The 21,946-nt window shown below is 46.2% G+C and overlaps 1 protein-coding gene and 1 non-coding gene across 11 annotated transcripts in view; both read left to right on the top strand.

Moving 5' to 3' along the window:
- Positions 1-644: 644 nt before the first annotated feature.
- Positions 645-21,946, top strand: part of LOC139545499 (E1A-binding protein p400-like) — a 29,857-nt gene continuing 8,555 nt past the window's right edge. For 2 of the 10 annotated variants that reach the window (XM_071353330.1, XM_071353331.1), the window contains exons 1-34: positions 702-718; positions 1,646-2,971; positions 3,099-3,206; positions 3,365-3,446; positions 3,700-3,813; positions 5,576-5,955; positions 6,055-6,354; positions 6,614-6,799; positions 6,904-7,044; positions 7,153-7,231; positions 7,328-7,377; positions 7,486-7,540; positions 8,458-8,547; positions 8,705-8,818; positions 8,979-9,169; positions 9,371-9,548; positions 9,661-9,797; positions 10,038-10,207; positions 10,419-10,593; positions 10,850-10,986; positions 11,197-11,383; positions 11,593-11,762; positions 11,911-12,083; positions 13,335-13,604; positions 15,298-15,471; positions 15,738-15,887; positions 16,039-16,094; positions 16,229-16,518; positions 16,712-16,914; positions 17,067-17,236; positions 18,074-18,270; positions 20,019-20,130; positions 20,274-20,540; positions 21,773-21,847. In XM_071353330.1, coding sequence (XP_071209431.1) covers positions 1,655-2,971; positions 3,099-3,206; positions 3,365-3,446; positions 3,700-3,813; positions 5,576-5,955; positions 6,055-6,354; positions 6,614-6,799; positions 6,904-7,044; positions 7,153-7,231; positions 7,328-7,377; positions 7,486-7,540; positions 8,458-8,547; positions 8,705-8,818; positions 8,979-9,169; positions 9,371-9,548; positions 9,661-9,797; positions 10,038-10,207; positions 10,419-10,593; positions 10,850-10,986; positions 11,197-11,383; positions 11,593-11,762; positions 11,911-12,083; positions 13,335-13,604; positions 15,298-15,471; positions 15,738-15,887; positions 16,039-16,094; positions 16,229-16,518; positions 16,712-16,914; positions 17,067-17,236; positions 18,074-18,270; positions 20,019-20,130; positions 20,274-20,540; positions 21,773-21,847 — 6,498 coding nt within the window. In that variant the 5' untranslated portion in view covers positions 702-718; positions 1,646-1,654. Of the gene's footprint in view, positions 819-843; positions 966-1,645; positions 2,972-3,098; positions 3,207-3,364; positions 3,447-3,699; positions 3,814-5,575; positions 5,956-6,054; positions 6,355-6,613; positions 6,800-6,903; positions 7,045-7,152; positions 7,232-7,327; positions 7,378-7,485; positions 7,541-8,457; positions 8,548-8,704; positions 8,819-8,978; positions 9,170-9,370; positions 9,549-9,660; positions 9,798-10,037; positions 10,208-10,418; positions 10,594-10,849; positions 10,987-11,196; positions 11,384-11,592; positions 11,763-11,910; positions 12,084-13,334; positions 13,605-15,297; positions 15,472-15,737; positions 15,888-16,038; positions 16,095-16,228; positions 16,519-16,711; positions 16,915-17,066; positions 17,237-18,073; positions 18,271-20,018; positions 20,131-20,273; positions 20,541-21,772; positions 21,848-21,946 lie in introns of those variants that run through there. The other 8 variants (XM_071353334.1, XR_011669079.1, XM_071353333.1 and 5 more) reach the window with 8 other exon arrangements.
- LOC139546020 (small nucleolar RNA SNORA49) lies at positions 17,387-17,516 on the top strand. The gene has a single exon (XR_011669172.1). It is a non-coding gene; the product is annotated as a small nucleolar RNA SNORA49 (small nucleolar RNA).

The raw sequence follows: 21,946 nt of genomic DNA on the forward strand, positions 1-21,946 counted from the left end.
TTTTTGAAGAACCTTAGAATAAGCACCCATAGAGGTACTAGAAAGCGCCTGTACTAAGAAACTATGTGCCTGTATTCTCTGTTGATGTGCAAAGAGGGTCGTATTTTATTTAAAACTGTTGATTGGTTTAAATTCTTGTCAATCAACCTCGGTCCAGGGTTGTTCAGGTCCTTTGAAACGGAACTGCTTCCGGTTCTTCAAAGAATAGATTGAAACTTCTATAAGGGGTCCTCGGAAGGGCCAACCCTGACGTCACTCCATTGAAGTAGCAGGGCACACCAAGGCAGGGTACCCCAACAAGCTGCCCACGAGCCAAATGCGGTTTAATTTGCCCCCCCCCCCCCCCCCCCCAAAACTCCAAGGGATTTTAATTGTGGGAATCTGTTCCCAAGTATTCCCACACATAATAGAGAGACAGAGGATGATACACAAATGTAAGCACGGCTTTAAATATGATGTATGTTTGTGCTCCTTGCTGTCAATTGCAATCTACAAAATTATAATTATGTTCTGCCCCGACCAGCCGCTCAAGAAAAAAATCGTCCCTCGCTTGAATTTAGTTGATGATCCCTGGGTTAAGTAAGGGTTATGGTACATGTTAGTCTAAGGTTAAGGTTTAGGGTGGCGACGTCCCAAGGATCCCAGATAGCACGATCCTTGAAAAATGTAAGGTGGCCACCGCCATGTTTCAGAATGAAATATGTCCAAAACATTAAATGTAATATTTCCGTATAGCAGTATTTACATTTCATACATTTTTCTTTATTTTGAAATAATACTTTTTGGTTGATGACACTACAGCGTGAGTTGTATTTGCTGTAAGTAGCTAGTTCCGTCTATTTACCCATCGACTAACGTATTAGCTAGCGCGAGCTAGTAGCACGCTATCCGAGGGAAGGAGCGGAATATCGGCCTTACGCGTGCCAAGTATTTGGACATTTAGCTAGTTGAATCAAAAGCTTTTTGTAAGCAACGTAAATACACATTTCATTAATGCATGGTCAACGTTGCATAGTTGGCTAATATAATGCTCGACCGTAGCATTATAGTTAGCGGTATCACATCTCAGTTAGGACAAGGCCGTGCAAAAACATAAGCATAGTTTAGCTAGCTACTGTAGCTAACGTTACAGCTCATTTGAAAATATAGGCAGCCTAATTGTTTATTATGCTGCTGGTTATGAAGGTGGTGTTAACTACATACCATGAAATGGCTCGGCAGCTATTATTACCTAGCTAGCTAACGTTAGCGAGCTCAAATAGCATTGTTACGTTGTCTTAAATTCTGCAAACAACATGGTTAGTCAGCTAGCTAGATGCTCATCTGCGTCTGTCAGTGGATGTCTTCCGTTCTTTCTTTACCAAATACAACACGTCAAATATGACTAGCTAGCTTGCATGATGGAACTCATTCATGAAAGGCTACCTTTGCCAAGCCATTCACTGATCTTTGCGACAGAAAAATGAAAAGTAATGTTACAGCGTCAAATAGCTACAGTTATTATGTACAGAATTATTAATGGTTGACATTGATACAAGAATATGGCAATGTTTGATTGAATGATACGTATTTGCATAGTTTTGACCATTAAAATATGAAACCAATATTGGCTAAATGATTTGATGATAATGTCTCCCCGCTACAGTGTTACGCAATGCACCATGGGAGTGGACAACAGCATATGCAACGGCAACTTCAGAGATCCAAGTCCATCACGGGATCTGAAGCAGAAGACCAGCAGCAGCAGACCATGGCTGTTACTCAACAGCAGGCAACAGCCAACCACCCACAATCACCTGTGACCACGTTTGCATCTGCAGCTAGCCCTTCAGCCCCCAAGTCACCCAACTACCAGATAATCATGAGCCGCAGCCCTGTCACAGGCCAGAACATGAACATCACCTTACAAAATGTCAGTCAAATGGTGACGGGCAACCAACAGATCACCCTCACCCCGCTCCCCCCCCAGAACCCAGGCTCTCCCGGCTTCCAGCACACAGCTCCGCAATGGAGGTTTGAGCATGCCCCGTCCTCCTATATCAAGGTCACCTCACCTCTGCCCCAATCCATGCAGCCCCAAAGTCCCACCCAGCACAACCCAGTACCCCTCCATCGACCTGGGGCACCCGGAACAGGACTGAGTGTGTGTGGACAGAGCCCAACACGTTTTGTTGATACTGGCATGCTTGTGAGACAAATCAGTCTTGGCAGCCCATCTGGAAGTGGGCACTTTGTTTACCAAGAGGGGACAGGGTTGACACAGCTGGCTCCAACCACAGCTGGGCAGGTGCAGTTGCAGCTGTCCTCCCCAGGGGCACCAGGCTCTGTGCGGGAACGCAGGCTGTCACAGCCCCATTCACAGACTGGAGGCACCATCCACCACCTCGGACCTCAGAGTCCTGTGGTCAGTGGCACTGCTCTGCCCAAACTGGGGAGCCCAGGCCACATCACCACATCCAACTTGCCACCTCAAATCAGCAGTATTATCCAGGGGCAGCTGGCGCGTCCCATGATATTTGAGAAGACTCTGGGTGTGGTAGCTGGAGTGGGGACAGCTGCCACAGCATCTTTCAGTATGCCTTCCACCATTCCTCCTTCCAGCCCTTCCCTCACTAACCTTCCCCAAGGCATCCCCAATCCCCCCCTCACGCCTACCGGCATGAGCATGGGCTCCATCAAGAAACAGATTCCCAAAAAGCTGGAGGAGATTGCACCCTCCAACCCAGAAGTGGCCCAGCTGAGGAAGCAGTGTCTGGAGCACCACAATAAGAAGATGGAGGGTCTGAAGGAGGTCTTCAAAGACTACCTGATTGAGCTGTTCTTCCTCCAGCACCTCCAGGGGAACATGATGGACTATTTGGCTTTCAAGAAGAAACCCTGCGTCCCGCTTTTCACTTACCTGAGGCAGAACGACCTGGACCTTGAGGAGGAATCGGAAGAGGAGGAGCAGTCTGAGGTCATCAATGACGAGGTACTGTTACAGAATTGATTGATATCTTGTTGTATTGTGTCTTAAAGTCCTATATTCAGAACCCCTCGACTTGTTATCCTGTGTTTAGGCTACATGAATCTAGTTCAAGTCTCTGTGCCACTCCCAGGTCAAGGTTGTCACTGGAAAGGATGGACAGGCGGGGACACCAGTTGCCATAGCTACACAGCTTCCACCCAATGTTTCAGCAGCATTCTCTTCCCAGCAGCAGTTTCAGGTGAAGAATGGGGCACCAAATGACTGCAACCTCTAAACAGAGCGGATGGAACGGATTTATCGTTGTCTGTTTTAAATGTTTCCTTTTTTATCTCTTGGAAGACCCTTTTTGATCTCTTGTATCCAAGCTCTTGTTAACCCTTGGATATGTCTCCTCAGGTGCACCTGGGAGCATCTGGCAGCATGACAAACCCAGGGGACATGGATGCCTTTAAGAGGCAACAGGCAATGGCACACGCAGGTAGGGCAAGGACAGCACACTCCCGTGGCCTTTTTGTTGGTTTGTTTCCTCCCCCTTTTCGTTCTTTTTGTTCTTTTTTTCTTCTTACCTCAAATTGCTTCTGCTTTTAGATATTTGGCATCTTCTACTAGCGCTGTGTGTAGAAGTCTTAACCCGAGGAAGGAGAGGTGGTCTGTATGGTGTACAGAAAGTAATTGCTGTTTGCAGAGTGTCTTTTTCTCGTTATGAGGGTATTGTGTGTTTTAAATCCCAGATCAGGCTAAGAGGTCCCGGATTGAAGTTGGTCGCCATGGAATGATTTTCCAGCATCCTGGTGTTTTAGGATCACCTGGCGTTCCACTCCAGCAGCTTATGCCGACAGCGCAAGGTAGGAGTGCTACTACCAGGCCGTTATGTGTTCTGTTCAATGCTGCTGGACGTGTCATCAATCCTATGAGACAAACTGAATTCCAACAGCGTCCCATTGTCTCCAACGAAACCTCAAAGCAGCATCAACAAAGCGATCTTCATCCATCCTCTGGACAGACACCCCAGCAGGCCTCAGGAAGTTCAGGCATAGCTCTCCCAGCACGCTCTCTCTCTCTAGAACAAGGGATAAAATGGGGAAGAAGAGAAAAAAAAGTCTGAAGAAAGGAGTAGCCTCAATGGGAAGATGCCATGTCTTATGATTTGACTTTTATGTTTTATTGATCATCCGTCTCCATCCGTTTCTATTGTCAAATGTGTTCTTCTCGAGCGTCTGTTTGGACGGACTTTCCTGTGCCGTTGGAGCTTTGGCTAATTCGCAAGCGGATCACGGAAAGTGAGAAAGGAGGAACCCTGGGAAAAAACAAAATGTATCTTTCCAGTGGGGCATGTTTGCTCATTCGATGATTGCTTTTTTGTTCTTCCTTTTTATACTCATCATTCTCATCCCTCCGTCTCCTGCAACCCCCCTCCCTCTCCGTTGTCCGTCATTGTATTGTCAACATGGATTCACAATGCTTTTCAATACTAAATTCAGTTATCAGTCATCAAGAGCATCCGTTGTTTCCTTTTCTTGTTCCATCGTGATCATCCTTTGTTGGTTTCCCCCATCTGTTTCCATGGCATACCGTTCTGACTTGGCCTCTTTCCCCCAGTTGTAGTAGGAAGGAGGGGAGCCGTATGGAGGAAGCTTGGTGCAGTCATGACATGTCACAGGTTGGCGTGGTGTATGTCAGGGCCAGGTGTTGATGTGGTCTAGGGGATGATGTGAGTGATGGTCAGGGAGGTAAGACAGGTGCTGCTTAGTCTGTGTGCACAGCTCCGCTCAGCCCTGCTGTCTGCAAGATGCCATGTGTGTCCTCCTGCTCACTCCTTTGCTTTGCTTTGCTATGGTCTGTGCACCACAAAACTAGAGGCAAGTATATGCCAGCATTCCAGCTAGGCATGACATTGCTTCATGCATGCTGAACATATGGTGTTTTTGTGATGGTGATTGCTCAATTTATTTTCTTTTTTCTTCCCCTCTGTTTTTTATTTTCAATATTTTCTGTTTCATTTGATTTTGAACCCTTTCTTCTTAGTCCCTCTGCTGAAACCGTTTATGCATGATTAGTTCTGCTGTTTTAATCACATTCTCTTCTCTTAACATTTTAAAGATAATGTTTTTATTTTTGCATTAACAAAAGTAGTATTTTATTTGAAGGACATGTAGATGATCACATTGATTTATTTCTTCTGTAACCATTGTTCTTTATCATTTTCATGAATGTTCTCTCTTCGTCAACAGTAAGAAATACACTGCTGTTGACTCATAGTACATCCAATTGAGACGTTCTGGGTCACTGGTACCATAGATGGAGCAGTAAACACTATCATTTTAGAATCTGATGATCACGTTCAGTCAGTACTGAAATGTATTGGCTTAAGAATGAGGCACAAAATGCCCTTTGGCCTGAGTACTGCTCAGACCCCCTCTGTCCCCCTTCAGTGCTCACCTGAATCTCAGTCCGGTGCAGAGTGTAGTGTTTTTAACAGGCCGTTATTTTAGAGAGAGCAGGATTGGTATGGACAGAGAAACAGTAACTCACAGCCACACCTTGTTATTCTTTCCCTCTCTCTGCTCCTTTCCTTGTTTTCCCTATGACTTGGTTACTGTGCTCCAGGCGGGATGCCCCCCAACCCACAGTCGGTTCAGATCCCCGGGCAGAAGCAGAACCAGCCTCTCTATGACCCGTCTAAAGGGCCTCCGGTGCAGAACGCTGCCAGCCTGCACACCCCTCCCCCCCAACTGCCAGGTCGCCTCCCACAGGGCGCCCTCCCCATGGCAGGCCTGCCCATGGCTCTCTCTCAGCAGTCACAGCTGGTGGAGAGCTCAGCCCAGGCCGCCAACCTGCTTCAGGCCCAGGTGAAGGTGCACGGCCCCATCATGGCTCCAGTAAACCACCACACACAGCTCCAGCAGCAGATGCAGTCTGGCCTTCACCTCCAGATGCAGGCTCAGCAGCTACAGCAGCCTCAGCCCTTGCTGCAGCCAGGACAGGCGGTGAGTCCAAAGGATAACTTCCAAACATTGCATGTTTTTGGTTGTGTTCATCGGTTTGTAGATCAACGGTTTGCCTTCTCTCTCTCCTCCCTTGATCAGACTGTGGCTCTTGCTCGTCCTGGAGCAGAGTCCAACCAACCTGGCCAAAGAATGATGATCAACTCCCTGTCTAACCCCTCCATGTCTCCTGCCCCCCTCAATGTCCCCAACTCACTCCCCTCCCCCCACACCATTGGCCCCCTCCGCCATCCTGAGTCCAACATCACCCCTGCCACACAGTCCAAACTGGCCGGGCCCAACAGCACCTCCACTATCAAAATGGGTGGTTTTGGTCAGGGCTCAGGTATGCAGTCATCAGAAGGGAGCTCACAGGACAAACAAGCTGAGCAGACCAAATTGGTGAGGAGTTGGTTCAGAAAAACCTATGACTCTGCAAGAGCTTTAGTGTTCAGACTGTATTTCATACTGTTCAGGTGCTTTTGTGTTCAGACTGCATTTCATACTGTTCAGGTGCTTTTGTGTTCAGACTGTATTTCAAACTGTTCAGGTGCTTTTGTGTTCAGACTGCATTTCATACTGTTCAGGTGCTTTTATGTTCAGACTGATCAGGTGCTTCAGTGTTCAGACTGCTCATGATGTGACCTCTGACCCCCCCCAGGAGAGCCAGGTGCACCAGCGTATCTCTGAGTTGAGGAAAGAGGGCCAGTGGTCAGCCAGTAGGCTGCCCAAGCTCATGGAGTCCTCTCGGCCCAAGTCCCACTGGGACTACCTACTGGAGGAGATGCAGTGGATGGCAGCTGACTTTGCCCAGGAAAGGAGGTGGAAGATGGCTGCTGCCAAGAAGGTATGATGCCATAGTCCTCTTGGTGTACTGTTACTGCAGTACTGTCATTCTTAAGATTTCAGTACACGATCATAACTGCATATGACATATTCCCCATTCCCCAGCTGGTTCGCACCTGTTCCCGTTACCATGACGAGCAGAAGAAAATGGAAGCGAAGTTCAAGAAAGAGGGAGAACTGCGGCTTCGTCACATTGCTAGCACCATCGCCAGAGAGGTGGAGTTCTTCTGGTCCAACATTGAGCAGGTAAGTTTCTCTTGATGTGAAAACTGTTCCATTGTTGTCCTTATTAATTTCAAGAGTGTGATCCACTCTGTCCATCCTAATTAATTTGTTCCATTTGGTTTCTCTCAGGTTGTGGAAATAAAACTACAGTTTGAGATTTATGAGAAGAGACTGAAAATGCTCAGCCTGCAGAGAGCATCGAGTAAGGGTGAGAGTTTATTTAAGAGCCTTTTGAAATGGTTTTAATACAAGATAACTTTCATATAATGTCTATTGAATATATTGGTTATTCCTTGTGTCACAGGACAAGATGTTAAACCTACTCAGTCGACAGCAGATAAAGCTGAAAAGGACGTAGGTGCTGCATTGATTTCCTGGCTCTTGTTGTCCAAATTGTCCAGACATAACCTAATATTTTTTGGGGGTGGTATGACACTTATTTAAAATGTATCTTATTCACAGGAACCCACTATGTCATCAAGGAAGCGAAGGTCCAGCACTTCATTGGCTGAAGAAGGTATGTGTCCAAAATATACTGATCAAAAATATAAACGGAACATGTAAAGTGTTAGTCACATGTTTCATGAGCTGAAATAAAAGATCCCAGAAATTGTCCATATGCACAAAAAGCTTATTCTGTCAAATTTGTTTACATCCCTGTTTGTGAGCAATTCTCCATTGCCAAGATAATCCTTCCACCTGACAGGTGTGGCATATCAAGGAGCTGATTAATTAAACAGCATGATCATTACATAGGTGCACCTTGTGCTGGGGACAATAAAAGGCCACTCTAAAATGTGCAGTTTTGTCACACAACACAATGCCACAGATGTGTCAAGTTTTGAGTGAGTATGCAATTGGCATGCTGACTGCAGGAATGTCCAACATAGCTGTCACCAGAGAATAGAATGTTAATTTCTCTACCATAAGCCGCCTCCAACGTTGTTTTAGAGAATTTGGCAGTATGTCCAACCGGCTTCACAACCGCAGACCACGTGTAACCACGCCAGCCCAGGACCGCCACATCCGGCTTCTTCACCTGCGGGATCGTCTGAGACCAGCCACCCAGACAGTTGATGAAACTGAGGAGTATTTATGTCTGTAATTAAGCCCTTTTGTGGGGGAAAACTAATTCTGATTGGCTGGGCCTGGCTCCCAGTGAGTGAGCCTGGCTCCCAAGTGAGTGGGCCTGCCCAGTCATGTAAAATTCATAGATTAGGGCATAATGAATTTATTTCATTTGGCTGATTTCCTTATATGAACTGTAACTCAGAAAGATTGTTGAAATTGTTGCATTTATATTTGTGTTCAGTATAGATGTAATTTTGTTTAAGTTTTGAGCAGGTGGGTGCCAACAGGTGCCCTCTTACATTGAACAGTTGTTTGAGCACAAGTTATCCTGTAACTTGTCTATGGCTGTGTTCTCTCTTACAGTTCAGGATGAGGAGAGCACCATAGAGGAGCAGGAAGCCATGGAGGTGACAGCTGATCAGAGGGCAGAGTTGGCCGATCTGGCTAAAGATGGTCAGCATGACACACCTTTTTCTCACCAGAACCAGTAATGGATTTAGCCCGATGACCTTTATCTAATGGTGTTTTCTTTAAAACATGTCATGTTTATAAGTGCCCCTTGGGTTTTGTCTATGCTGAGCCTTTCCTCTCTGTCTTGTACCGTTCTCAGCTGAGATGCCTCTGGGTGCGTTGGTGAAGCAGTATGCTGGTGCCTACACTGACAACTTTGACTGGCCCCAGTCTGCCCCACCGAGTGATGAGGAGGACCGGGATGAGACTGAAGGTACACTTAAACTCTACATGTAAACTCCATCTCTGTGTACCCGTCTTGCTCGGTGCTGTGTGATTGTTGATATGCCAAGATGATTAGTTTCAAAGCAAAAGGATTTGTGGACTGGTGGTGTTCTCTCTGTAGTGCTCATGTGGTTATTGTTCCATCTCAGATATGGAGTCCTCTCTGGACAGCCCCTCCGAGGCTGTAGTGATAGACTCTCTGCTCAGTGTGGACCAGTATCGAGGTTCTGACAAGGCCTGTCCTCCTGGTACTGACGGGAAGCCTAAGAAGGACATAGCAGAGGTGGCAGCCGCCACAGAACTCATCCTACCCAAGGGCAGTGCCAGGACCACCTCTTCTGTGAGTCCTCACAACTCAGCCTCACACTGACCCAGTGGTTCACTGTTGGGTGTCATATAACCAGTTTGAGAATGAGAGGAATTTGGCAAGATTAATGAAATAACAAAATTGCTTATAAATGAAATCTACAGTTAAGAGGACAGTTAGTGGGTTACTATGTACAAACAGGGAATCATTATGACCCTCTGCTATGTATCTCAGGTCCGCAGCCAGGCTCCTTTCCTGCTGCACGGATCACTGCGTGAGTACCAGCAGATCGGAGTGGACTGGCTAGCCAGCCTCCACAAGAAACACCTCAACGGCATCCTAGCAGACGAGACTGCACTGGGCAAGACCGTGCAGATTGTGGCCTACCTGGCCCATCTGGCCTGTCAAGAGGGTAATCTAACCTAATGCTGAAATAGATTATTCAATGCTTTTCTTATGTTTCTGTATGTAAACATTCATATAGACATTCATATAGACTTCATTTTTTTTTTTTTTTTATGTAGGTATCTGGGGCCCCCACCTAGTTGTGGTGAGGACGTGTAAGATGCTGAGCTGGGAGATGGAGTTTAAACGCTGGTGTCCTGGCCTCAAGATCCTCCTCTACCTTGGCAACAAACATGAATGCAGAGCAAAGAGAAGGGTAACTACTAATGATCTGTTTCAATAGGACCTTTTTCAATAGACAGACCCATGAGATTGAGTCCATTCCAGCAGAGAGACTTTGGGAAGGACAGCAGCACCAAATGTGACACAGTAGATCATGGAAACTTCTCATGAATACAGTGCCATAAAGATGGCTTATTTTTGGCTTATTTCAAATGCCCTTGTATACCAGTTTGTATTTGTCTGTCCATAACTTGTCGTGTTGTTGTGTCTCCAGTGGTGGGCGGAGGCCAATAGCTTCCATGTGTGTGTGACGTCCTACAAGCTGCTGCTAAAGGACCAGAGCCACTTCCTGAGAAGGAGCTGGAAACACTTGGTCCTGGATGAGGTGCAGCTCATTAAGAACATGTCTGAGAAACACTGGGAAACCATCTTTGCTCTCAAGAGGTGAGCAACTCTTATTTTAGATTAACTCTGTGGTTACACCCACACACAGACTGGTCTGCCGAGGGCTTTTTGGTGACAGCTTAGTTAGCATGAAATGAAGGCTAAACTCTGAAATGTGGCTTTACCTTGTGGTTTTCCATGCATTTTAAATTGTTCGCGACTAAGAGAAACAACACAAGCTAATGATGTGTTGTTGTGGTTTGTGTTCCAGTCAGCAGAGGATCCTCCTGATCAACACTCCACTACACAACACACTGAAGGAGCTGTGGACCATGATCCACTTCCTCCTGCCAGGCATCACCAGACCCTACACAGACTTCCCAGTCAAGCCAGGCACAGACCAGAACCAGGACTACTGCCACAAACTGGTCATTCGCCTACACAGGGTCAGTAGGGGTACAACCAAACGCTCATCTTTCTAATCCTTGTGTTGTTTAGAGGTTGTCAGTAGTCACTGATATCATGGATATCGATGGCAGTTTAGTTGTGGTGTGAAGTTGTTTATCATTCCTAATGTGTGTGTTTTGTCATTAAAGACATCTTGCTTAACATTGGTGGTCAGTATGATTCCCATTTACCAGGGCATAGCTGTTCATACCTAGTTACCAATTGATCCGACATCCTTTCTCTCTCTCTCTCCAGATGATCCAACCCTTCATTCTGAGGCGCTGTAAGAGGGACGTGGAGAAGCAGCTACCTAAGAAGTATGAACACATCCTCAAGTGTCGCCTGTCCAGCAGACAGAGGAGCATGTATGAAGATATCCTCACTCAGCCAGGGTGAGTCGGGCCTCCAGACACCACAGTTCCTCAGCCTAATGTATGGACAACCTGATTGCATTTTGTCCTATTCTCGTAGACTGAATATTTGAGCACAGGTTCAACAGGAGAAATGCATGATGATTCTTTGGTTGTTAACAGAGCATGGTTGCGCAGATGTTAAATTCACTTGCCTTGTTTCTGAATGTCTTGTCCTCTGTCCGCCCCTAGAGCCCAGGAGGCGTTGAAGCCGGGTCATTTTGTGAGTGTGCTGCAGGTGCTGCTGCAGCTGCAGAGGATCTGTAACCACCCAGACCTGGTAAACATCAGGGAGACCAGCAGCTCCTACGTGTGTTCCTCTCTGCAGTACAACACCCCTTCCCTGGTGCTGGGAGCCCTGCAGGAGGACCAACGCACGGTACGACTAGGAGGGTGCCAGTACCACACAGCTAAAAACTCCTGAGGGCTTTTATTCCGATTATTTTATTTCATTAGTACTGCTCACCTGAATGACGTACAATGAAATTGATTAGAATGGTTTTGGTTTATCTCTAGGTCTTTATCTGACAACTTAGTCTCCACCTACATATGAGATTCAGAACACGCTTTCCTTTTGTCTTTTTCTAGAGCCTGGACCGGTCCCTGTTTGACCTGGTCAGTAATGAGAACAGACTGACGCGCTACGAGACGGAGGAGGTTCTACCCAAACTCAAAGTCACCCGTCAGCTGATCGAGGAGATCCACAGTGCCCCGGACCCACCGGCCAGGCCCAAGCCCTGCAAGATCAAACCCATGAGGTCTGTGCGTTACCTTTCACATCACATGACATGGATGATTACATTCTGTTTCTGACGAAAATGCTAAATGAAGCATATTTTTGAATTCTCACAGCGCTAGGCTGTGTTGCTTGTGACCTTTTCATTGAATCTATGATTTGATTGACAGGTTGTTCCAGCCAGTGCAGTATGGTACCAAGCCAGAGGGTCGTCTAGTGCCCATGACTAGTACTGTGGGTCAGCAGCGTCCTCCAGCCACCACTACCCCCGACACCTCCACGGCCCCTCAGTCAGCCCAGACCAGGGGCAAGTCCCCTGTCACCACCACTACCACCACACAGGGTAAGACCTCACTATAGATCCCTATAACAAGGGTGCACCTTGGTATGCACAGGGGTTCACACTGTTTTCAAGTTTCATGCTATTTTCAAGTTGAATAACTTGATGAAGTAAATCAAACATTTATCTTAATGTGTTTTGATAATTGCAGTTGATTATTTACAGTATTTTTGCAGTGTGTATCACAAAGATAATCGCATGATGCTACCATGTAATGTCTTGTAAAGCATGTGTGATTTTAGTCTGTCATGACACTAAAAACTGCACACAAAAAACTGCAAGTTAATTAAACTAACTGCATATTTAGTCATTACCGCCATTACATTTGGAAATTGTCTGGTTTATGCACGTGTAATTTTAAAAGATGGGGTCATCAACGTAATTTCGGGGAAAAATTGACAAAGATTTTACTGCTCCAAATGTATTCTGAAGCAGGGAAGTCGAAGGTGAATATGTTATTATATTGACATCCTCTTTTGACTCTAAACCAGAGATGGGCAACTTTGATGGGGGTGGGGGCCATCAAAAATGGGAACTCATCATGAGGGGCAGCCGTGGCTCGTGGGTGTGCATACATGAGATCAGAGCCGGCCCTAACTGTTTGGGGACCGACTTTAAGTTACATTTTTGCAAGCAACATATTTTAGGTGCCCCCTAGACAGTGAAGAGGGGGAAAAAGTAAGGTGAGATAGTCAATTTCCTACAAATATACACATCTACACAAATCTACACACAAATCTACACATAAAACAAGTTTGCTGCAATTCTACATATTTGGCTATGGAGCGGAGAGAAGATTTAGTCATTTTATAACTCATTTCATGCAATTCTACTCATTTTGCCATGGTGGCGGAGAGAAAAATGTGTACTTTTATAGCTAATTTCCTGCAAATCTACACATTTTACTGATATGGGCTACTTATTTGACTGTCAGTGACTGACATAACAAGAGAAAAACTGCTGATTCACAACCACATTTTCAACTTGCACTTTGTGTATTATACTATTCTAACTCTCCACAGTAAATTGAATAATCCATAATCCAAAAATTATAATAATTGGAAATTGATCTGCGGGCCTACCAAAGTGGGTCTGCCAGTTGCCCATCCCTGTTCTGAACCTATCCCAGACCGGTATAAACCAAACCTATCTGATGGACCCACCACCCTCGAGTTGTGCTGTTGAATTAACTGACACGTTGTTTCAGTCCCTTCCTAACAGTTAGCCCATTCCAAACCCCCTTGTACTTCACAGTGGCTGGGACGGCTATTCAGAAAGCCCAGACTACCTCTCCAGCCACCGGCACCACTGGGTCTGCTGTAGGCTCCTCTGGGAGCGCCGCCACTGGCCAGCATGTGGTGGGGACTGTGGCCCTGGGCCAGGCTCTGTGTGGCGCAGCCCAGCCCACTCTGCCTGGCATTGTACAGGTCCACAGGCCATCCCTAGGCCCCACCCATGCCATCCAGCCCAGCCTGGTTCCCCAGAGGCTGGTTCTAACGTCCCAGGCCCAGGCAAGGTTGCCTAGTAAGTGGCCCCCTCCCCTCCCTCCAACTTTTCCCTCCACTTTCGGCTCAACAGATAGGGCTGCTCTGACAACAGGCCTCTCTCTTTTTCTGGGACACTGCTGATGTGTGTTTAGGTCTTGGCTTTTAAAGAAACGGCACTTCTTTCTGTGTAAATACATTGAAAAAAATCTATGTCATGGTGGAATTATAGTATTAGAATATTATTATCATGTTAACAGTGTTGTTTGATATATTTTTAAAGGTAGAAAACATATTCAGGTTTACAGCTATGGCATTTCCATTGTACTATTTTACTGCAGCGTATCACTGAGTGAAGATAAAAAGCACTTTAAAAATGAGAACTACAGCCACGTCAGCAGCATCCCCAAACAGCCTCCTCAGTATCTCTTCTGAAACCTGCATGTTCACAACCCAACGTCTGCTGCCATGATAGACCACACAAGACTGTTTTAACCATTTGAAAATTATATTTCCCCCACCCCTAAATATTGGTTCTTCCATTTTACTAATATTTTCCCTATTATCAGCTCAGCTGCAGGAAGGGATCCCAAATCTTTGGTTCCTTTGTTTGTTGATGTTGTTTTTTCTGGTTTATTTTGACTCTGAAGGTATGCACTGCTAAGCATGTGTAAATTTTCCCCCTCAGGTTCTGGTACACATTAGCAACCACAATGGTTCTGGTGTTGTGGAGTGCAGCTACCTACGCTCGTCCCACTCATTAACCCACCCTGGTTCTGCATGTCTAGTCTCCCTCACCCTTCAACTAACTGAAATATCAAACATGTCTTTATTTGGTCTTTTTGGTGATGCACTGCTAGACTGTTTCTGACAGCAGTCCTCTTTTGGTCTGTGGTGTTATTTGACTAGAGGTGTGTGTGTGTGTGTGTGTGTGTGTGTGTGTGTGTGTGTGTGTGTGTGTGTGTGTGTGTGTGTGTGTGTGTGTGTGTGTGTGTGTGTGTGTGTGTGTGTGTGTGTGTGTGTGTGTGTGTGTGTGTGTGTGTGTGTGTGTGTGTGTGTGTGTGTGTGTGTGTGTGTGTGTGTGTGTGTGTGTGTGTGTGTGTGTGTGTGTGTGTGTGTGTGTGTGTGTGTGTGTGTGTGTGTGTGTGTGTGTGTGTGTGTGTGTGTGTGTGTGTGTGTGTGTGTGTGTGTGTGTGTGTGTGTGTGTGTGTGTGTGTGTGTGTGTGTGTGTGTGTGTGTGTGTGTGTGTGTGTGTGTGTGTGTGTGTGTGTGTGTGTGTGTGTGTGTGTGTGTGTGTGTGTGTGTGTGTGTGTGTGTGTGTGTGTGTGTGTGTGTGTGTGTGTGTGTGTGTGTGTGTGTGTGTGTGTGTGTGTGTGTGTGTGTGTGTGTGTGTGTGTGTGTGTGTGTGTGTGTGTGTGTGTGTGTGTGTGTGTGTGTGTGTGTGTGTGTGTGTGTGTGTGTGTGTGTGTGTGTGTGTGTGTGTGTGTGTGTGTGTGTGTGTGTGTGTGTGTGTGTGTGTGTGTGTGTGTGTGTGTGTGTGTGTGTGTGTGTGTGTGTGTGTGTGTGTGTGTGTGTGTGTGTGTGTGTGTGTGTGTGTGTGTGTGTGTGTGTGTGTGTGTGTGTGTGTGTGTGTGTGTGTGTGTGTGTGTGTGTGTGTGTGTGTTTGTTTGTTTGTTTGTTTGTTTGTTTGTTTGTTTGTTTGTTTGTTTGTTTGTTTGTCTTCCCTCCTGAAGGTGGAGATGTGGTGAAAATAGCCCAGCTGGCGTCCATAGCAGGCAGTCAGAACCGGATCTCCCAGCCTGAGACCCCCGTCACGCTGCAGTTCCAGGGCAACAAGTTCACCCTGTCCCCCAGCCAGCTCCGACAGCTCACCACAGGGCAGCCCTTGCAGCTCCAAGGTACACTCGGTAATGTACACCCAACATTTCATACTCTCCTTATTACCTATTTTTCCCTTCAATATATTGCAATCACTTGCAACAAAGATGCTACTTTTCTCTCTACCATGTAATTTATTCCAAGTCCCCATCATATAAATATTTAGAGTTGGATAACCAATGTTACATGTATAGACATTTTTACTTAGAGAGTGATGAAATTAAATGGTTATTACCCTAAATAGCTGTTTGAAGGTTTCCGTGTTGTCTGTGTGCCTGGTTGTGTGGTGGTACAGGTAACATCCTGCAGATAGTGTCGGCCCCCGGTCAGCAGATCCTCCGGCCTCAGGGCTCCATGCTCATGCAGACGGTACCTCAGGCTGTACCCGTCTCCAACTCCTCCTCCACACCTGGCACCCTGTCCCCAGCCACCCCAACCCACCAAGGTAAGCCATCCACCTTCAACTGTGAATAATGCAGATAGTGCCTGAAGAATTACATCACTGTCTCTGCTGTCATGGCTTACAACTCTATAGTCACCTTTCTGACAGTGGTTGTGCTGTAATGGCCTTGGTCTTTCTCCCTTTACTTGTAAAGTTTCAGCCACAGGGGTGAGCGTCAAGCCAGCTCCTGCTGCTCCTATTGCCCCTCAGGTAGGCAGAACTGGCACTGGTAGAACACAGTAGAAAATGAAACGAAACGAAACTACAAACCTATATTTCTGTAGTCCCATGATCCATATTCTCACCAAAGCGATGAAATGCCGTTCTTGTGTGTCATGTACAAGGAGTCGTCAGAGGAGAGGAGTCATCTGCTGAAGGAGCGTCTGAACCGCCTGTTCAGTTCCAATGAGCGGCGCTATGGCCGCAGTGTCCTGTACGGAGCTGACCTGCTCCAAGCCTGCTCTGTGACCCCAGGGGCTCCTCACTCTGCCCTGAGCCCCAGGGGCTGGAGGTGGGTGGGCAGGGACAGCTGCCTCAGGGCCCAGAGGACCCCTGTGGCCACCACCACACACCTCCAGTCTGCCCTGCTCTCCTCCACACACCGCCAGGACGCCGGCAGCCACCTAGTCAGCAGGTACCCAACTTACTACGATGGTCAATCACCTCACATCACTGTCAGATTAAACTTTTATTTCAGGATGGACGTGATCACCCTGATTCAAAATATAGTTAAGTTTGCGTATAGTGAATTGAGTTAAAGCCTACTTGAGTTCATATAGCCTTTTGTATTTCTTACAGTCATTAAAAAAACTCTCTCCTCTCTGTAGGTTATCATGTGTTGTCCCTGTCGCAGTAGCTCCTCCCCCTCACCTGTATGCAGCCAATCCCCCAGCTCCCTACAGCCTGGAGCAGAAGTCGATCAGTCGCAGGCTCCAGGAGGCTGCCGCCCCCCACAGCACAGACATCCACCGCCTGGCCTCTGGACACCAGCTCCAGTTCCCTGACCTGCAGCTCATGCAGATGGACTCAGGTGAGCTCAGCAGAAAACTATATTTAGCTTTGCGTGCCAGGGCTCTAGGCTCTCCTATAAGCCTGGCTCAACATAGGTAGTCCATTTGGTGCGTGGGCTGCACATATCGTTCGAATTACGCAAACATTTGCATAATTTCCCCCCCACCGAAGGTAAACTTGAGGCCCTGGCCATTCTGCTCCAGAAGCTGAGGTCGGAGAATCATCGAGTCCTCATCTTCACACAGATGGTGAAGATGCTGGACATCCTGGAGGCCTTCCTGGACCACCGGCAGCTCACATACATCCGCGTGGACGAGAGCCTGACCACAGAGGAACGCCAGGTAAAACACCTTTGTACCAAGGAAGTAATCCGCTGCACCAGTTATGGTGCCTGTGTTATAGTGAGTTCACACACAGACTTCTATTGTGTTGCATGACTAAGGTTAATTGTAGTTCACTCACTCAGTGACAGCCCTGCCTCTCTTTCTGTTTCTCCCTGTCTAACACTGGGACCTCTTGATTCAGTGCAGTGTTCTGGCACTATAAGGGGACAGAGTACTACGCTCTCTTCCCTCCCTACTGGATTCTGTTCCTCCTAGGGCCTTAAGAGAAGCACACAGTGACAACTCTAGAGAACCTATGGGGCTATTGGGCTATTTAGTGCTGTACTTTTTACTTTTCTGCTACACTTGCCGTTTCATTTTCTGTCTGAAAAACCTGTTTCTGCTACACTTGCTATTTTTATTTTCTGGCTGTCCAATCAGACGTGTCTAACCGACCTCTTGTTTAATTCTCCTTCCGTCTCTCTGTCGGTTAGCTGAGTGAACTATACCAGAGGTGTTTGGTTTGTAACATTTGAAGCAGAGGAAGCGTGTCTTCATTTGTCTAAAAGACAAAGTATAGTTGTGAAGAACTGCTCAGTTTCAGCACACCAGTCACTGATGCAGCATATACTCTTATCATAAACCATACAATCATTTGTAGGATTTAGACCTCTCCAACTATCTATACCATGTGTTTTGTAGATGCTAGACAAGTATTGGTCAGGGTCACAAGACGTAATGCTACCTATACCATTATCTTAATTGGAGTATTGGGATAGGATACTACTCTGAAGCCCTCTCCTTAGGACTAATCTGTCTCTCTCTCGGTTTCTCACGATATCTCCCTCCCATCAGGAGCATATGAAGACCTTCAACAGGAACAGACAGGTGTTCTGCAGCATTCTGACCAACCGCTGCTGCTCGGCCGTGGGGACCGTGTTCGATGCAGACACCATTATATTCTACGACACAGACCTCAACCCCAGCATGGACGCCCGCACCCAGGAGTGGTGCGACAAGATCGGACGCTTCAAGGACATCCACATCTATAGGTAACACACAGGCTAAAGACATGTTCTGCCATACAGTTGAAGTCGGAAGTTTACATACACCTTAGCCAAATACATTGAAACTCAGTTTTTCACAATTCCTGACATTTAATCCTAGTAAAAATTCCCTGTCTTAGGTCAGTTAGGATCACCACTTTATTTTAAGATGGTGAAATGTCAGAATAATAGTAGAGAGAATTATTTATTTCAGCTTTTATTTCTTTCATCACATTCCCAGTGGGTCAGAAGTTTACATACACTCAGTTAGTATTTGGTAACATTGCCTTTAAATTGTTTAACTTGGGTCAAACGTTTTGGGTAGCCTTCCACAAGCTTCCCACAATAGGTTGGGTGAATTTTGGCCCATTCCTCCTGACAGAGCTGGTGTAACTGAGTCAGGTTTGTAGGCCTCCTTGCTCGCACACGCTTTTTCAGTTCTGCCCACAAATGTTCAATAGGATTGAGGTCAGGGCTTTGTGATGGCCACTCCAATGCCTTGACTTTGTTGTCCTTAAGCCATTTTGCCACAACTTTGGAAGTATGCTTGGGGTCATTGTCCATTTGGAAGACCCATTTGCGACCAAGCTTTAACTTCCTGACTGACGTCTTGAGATGTTGCTTCAATATATCCACATAATTTTCCTCCCTCATGATCTCATCTATTTTGTGAAGTGCACCAGTCCCTCCTACAGCAAAGCACCCCCACAACATGATGCTGCCACCCCGGTGCTTCACGGTTGGAATGGTGTTCTTCGGCTTGCAAGCATCCCCCTTTTTAATCCAAACTTGACGATGGTCATTATGGCCAAACAGTTACATTTTTGTTTCATCAGACCAGAGGACATTTCTCCAAAAAAGTACTATCTTTGTCCTCATGTGCAGTTGCAAACCGTAGTCTGGCTTTTTTATGGCGTTTTTTGAGCAGTGGCTTCTTCCTTGCTGAGCGGCCTTTCAGGTTATGTCGATATAGGACTCGTTTTACTGTGGATATAGATACTTTTGTACCTGTTTCCTCCAGCACCTTCACAAGGTCCTTTGCTGTTGTTCTGGGATTGATTTGCACTTTTCGCACCAAAGTACCTTCATCTCTAGGAGACAGAATGCTTCTCCTTCCTGAGCGGTATGACGGCTGCGTGGTTCCATGGTGTTTATACTTGCGTACTATTGTTTGTACAGATGAACGTGGTACCTTCAGGAGTTTGAAAATTTCTCCCAAGGATGAACCAGACTTGTGGAGGACTATCATTGTTTTCTGAGGTCTTGGCTGATTTCTTTTGATTTTCCCATGATGTCAAGCAAGGAGGCACAGAGTTTGAAGGTAGGCCTTGAAATACATCCACAGGTACACCTCCAATTGACTCAAATTATGTCAATTAGCCAATCAGAAGCTTCTAAAGCCATGACATCATTTTTTGGAATTTCCAAGCTGTTTAACGGCACAGTCAGCTTAGTGTATGTAAACTTCTCACCCACTGTAATTGTGATACAGTGAATTTTAAGTGAAATAATCTGTCTGTAAACAATTGTTTGAAAAATTTCTTGTGTCATGCACAAAGTAGATATCCTAACCGACTTGCCAAAACTATAGTTTAACAACACATTTGTGGAGTGGTTGAAAAATGAGTTTTAATGACTCCAACCTAAGTCTATGTAAACTTCCAACTTCAACTGTAACTCTACATACCATATCAGGATGACTAACTGGAATGTTAGTCAGTTTGAAGTTGGTAACTTGGTGTTTTGTATCCCAGACTGGAGAGTGCGAACTCCATTGAAGAGAAGCTGCTGAAGAACGGCACCAAGGATCTGATCAGAGAGGTGGCTGCCCAGGGGACTGACTACACCCTGGCATTCCTCACACAGGTAGGATCTTTTACCCTCACTCCAACCAGACCCCAGCCCCACTCACACAGGTAGAATCTTTTACCCTCACACCAACCAGCCCCCAGCCCCACTCTGACTAAAACCCCATACTATATTATTTCATACGCTGTGTCTCTGTCCAGCGGACCATCCAGGACCTGTTTGAGGTGGAGGCCGGCTCTGGGGAGAAGGTTGAGGAGTTTGTGGTTCTGCACCAGGAGCCGTCTCCCTCTGAGGCAATCTCTCCCCGCGTGGCCAGGCCCTACATCCAGGCCCTTCACAGCATCAGCCTGGATGCCCCACCACCAGAGTGGCAGGAGGAGGAGGGTCAGGAGGAGTACCTGGAGAAAGAGACACAAGTCAAAGAAGAGCCCTCTCAGCTGGAGGAGCTCAGTGCTGTCATGGACCAGGTGATAAACTGTCATTAAGTGCCTTCTTACAGTATGTTGTAGACTACATACCAGGGAGCTAACACATCAGTTTTAACTACAGCTGGATTGTCTTGTAGACTACATACCAGGGAGCTAACACGTCAGTTTTAACTACAGCTGGATTGTCTTGTAGACTACATACCAGGGAGCTAACACATCAGTTTTAACTACAGCTGGATTGTCTTGTAGACTACATACCAGGGAGCTAACACATCAGTTTTAACTACAGCTGGATGGTCTTGTAGACTACATACCAGGTAGCTAACACATCAGTTTTAACTACAGCTGGATTGTCTTGTAGACTACATACCAGGTAGCTAACACATCAGTTTTAACTACAGCTGGATGGTCTTGTAGACTACATACCAGGGAGATAACACATCAGTTTTAACTACAGCTGGATGGTCTTGTAGACTACATACCAGGGAGCTAACACATCAGTTTTAACTACAGCTGGATGGTCTTGTAGACTACATACCAGGGAGCTAACACGTCAGTTTTAACTACAGCTGGATGATCTTGTAGACTACATACCAGGGAGCTAACACGTCAGTTTTAACTACAGCTGGATTGTCTTGTAGACTACATACCAGGGAGCTAACACATCAGTTTTAACTACAGCTGGATTGTCTTGTAGACTACAAACCAGGGAGCTAACACATCAGTTTTAACTACAGCTGGATGGTCTTGTAGACTACATACCAGGGAGCTAACACATCAGTTTTAACTACAGCTGGATGGTCTTGTAGACTACATACCAGGGAGCTAACACATCAGTTTTAACTACAGCTGGATGGTCTTGTAGACTACATACCAGGGAGCTAACACATCAGTTTTAACTACAGCTGGATGGTCTTGTAGACTACATACCAGGTAGCTAACACAGCAGTTTTAACTACAGCTGGATGGTCTTGTAGACTAAATACCAGGGAGCTAACACATCAGTTTTAACTACAGCTGGATGGTCTTGTAGACTACATACCAGGGAGATAACACATCAGTTTTAACTACAGCTGGATGGTCTTGTAGACTACATACCAGGGAGCTAACACATCAGTTTTAACTACAGCTGGATGGTCTTGTAGACTACATACCAGGGAGCTAACACATCAGTTTTAACTACAGCTGGATTGTCTTGTAGACTACATACCAGGGAGCTAACACATCAGTTTTAACTACAGCTGGATTGTCTTAATCTTATACTCCATCAGCTAACGCCGATAGAAAAATATGCCCTGCAATACCTGGAGTATCTTCATGTCAGTGAAGACGAACATGTTGCCAAGGTAAGACTCAAAACAGCCCTCTCAGACATCCAGAGGTACTACTAACTCGTAAGACCTTGTATTCTCAAAGTAGCACCAGACCACAATTAAAAACAAATT

The sequence above is a fragment of the Salvelinus alpinus genome, chromosome 19, assembly GCF_045679555.1.
Source record: "Salvelinus alpinus chromosome 19, SLU_Salpinus.1, whole genome shotgun sequence".
Lineage (NCBI taxonomy): Eukaryota > Metazoa > Chordata > Actinopteri > Salmoniformes > Salmonidae > Salvelinus > Salvelinus alpinus.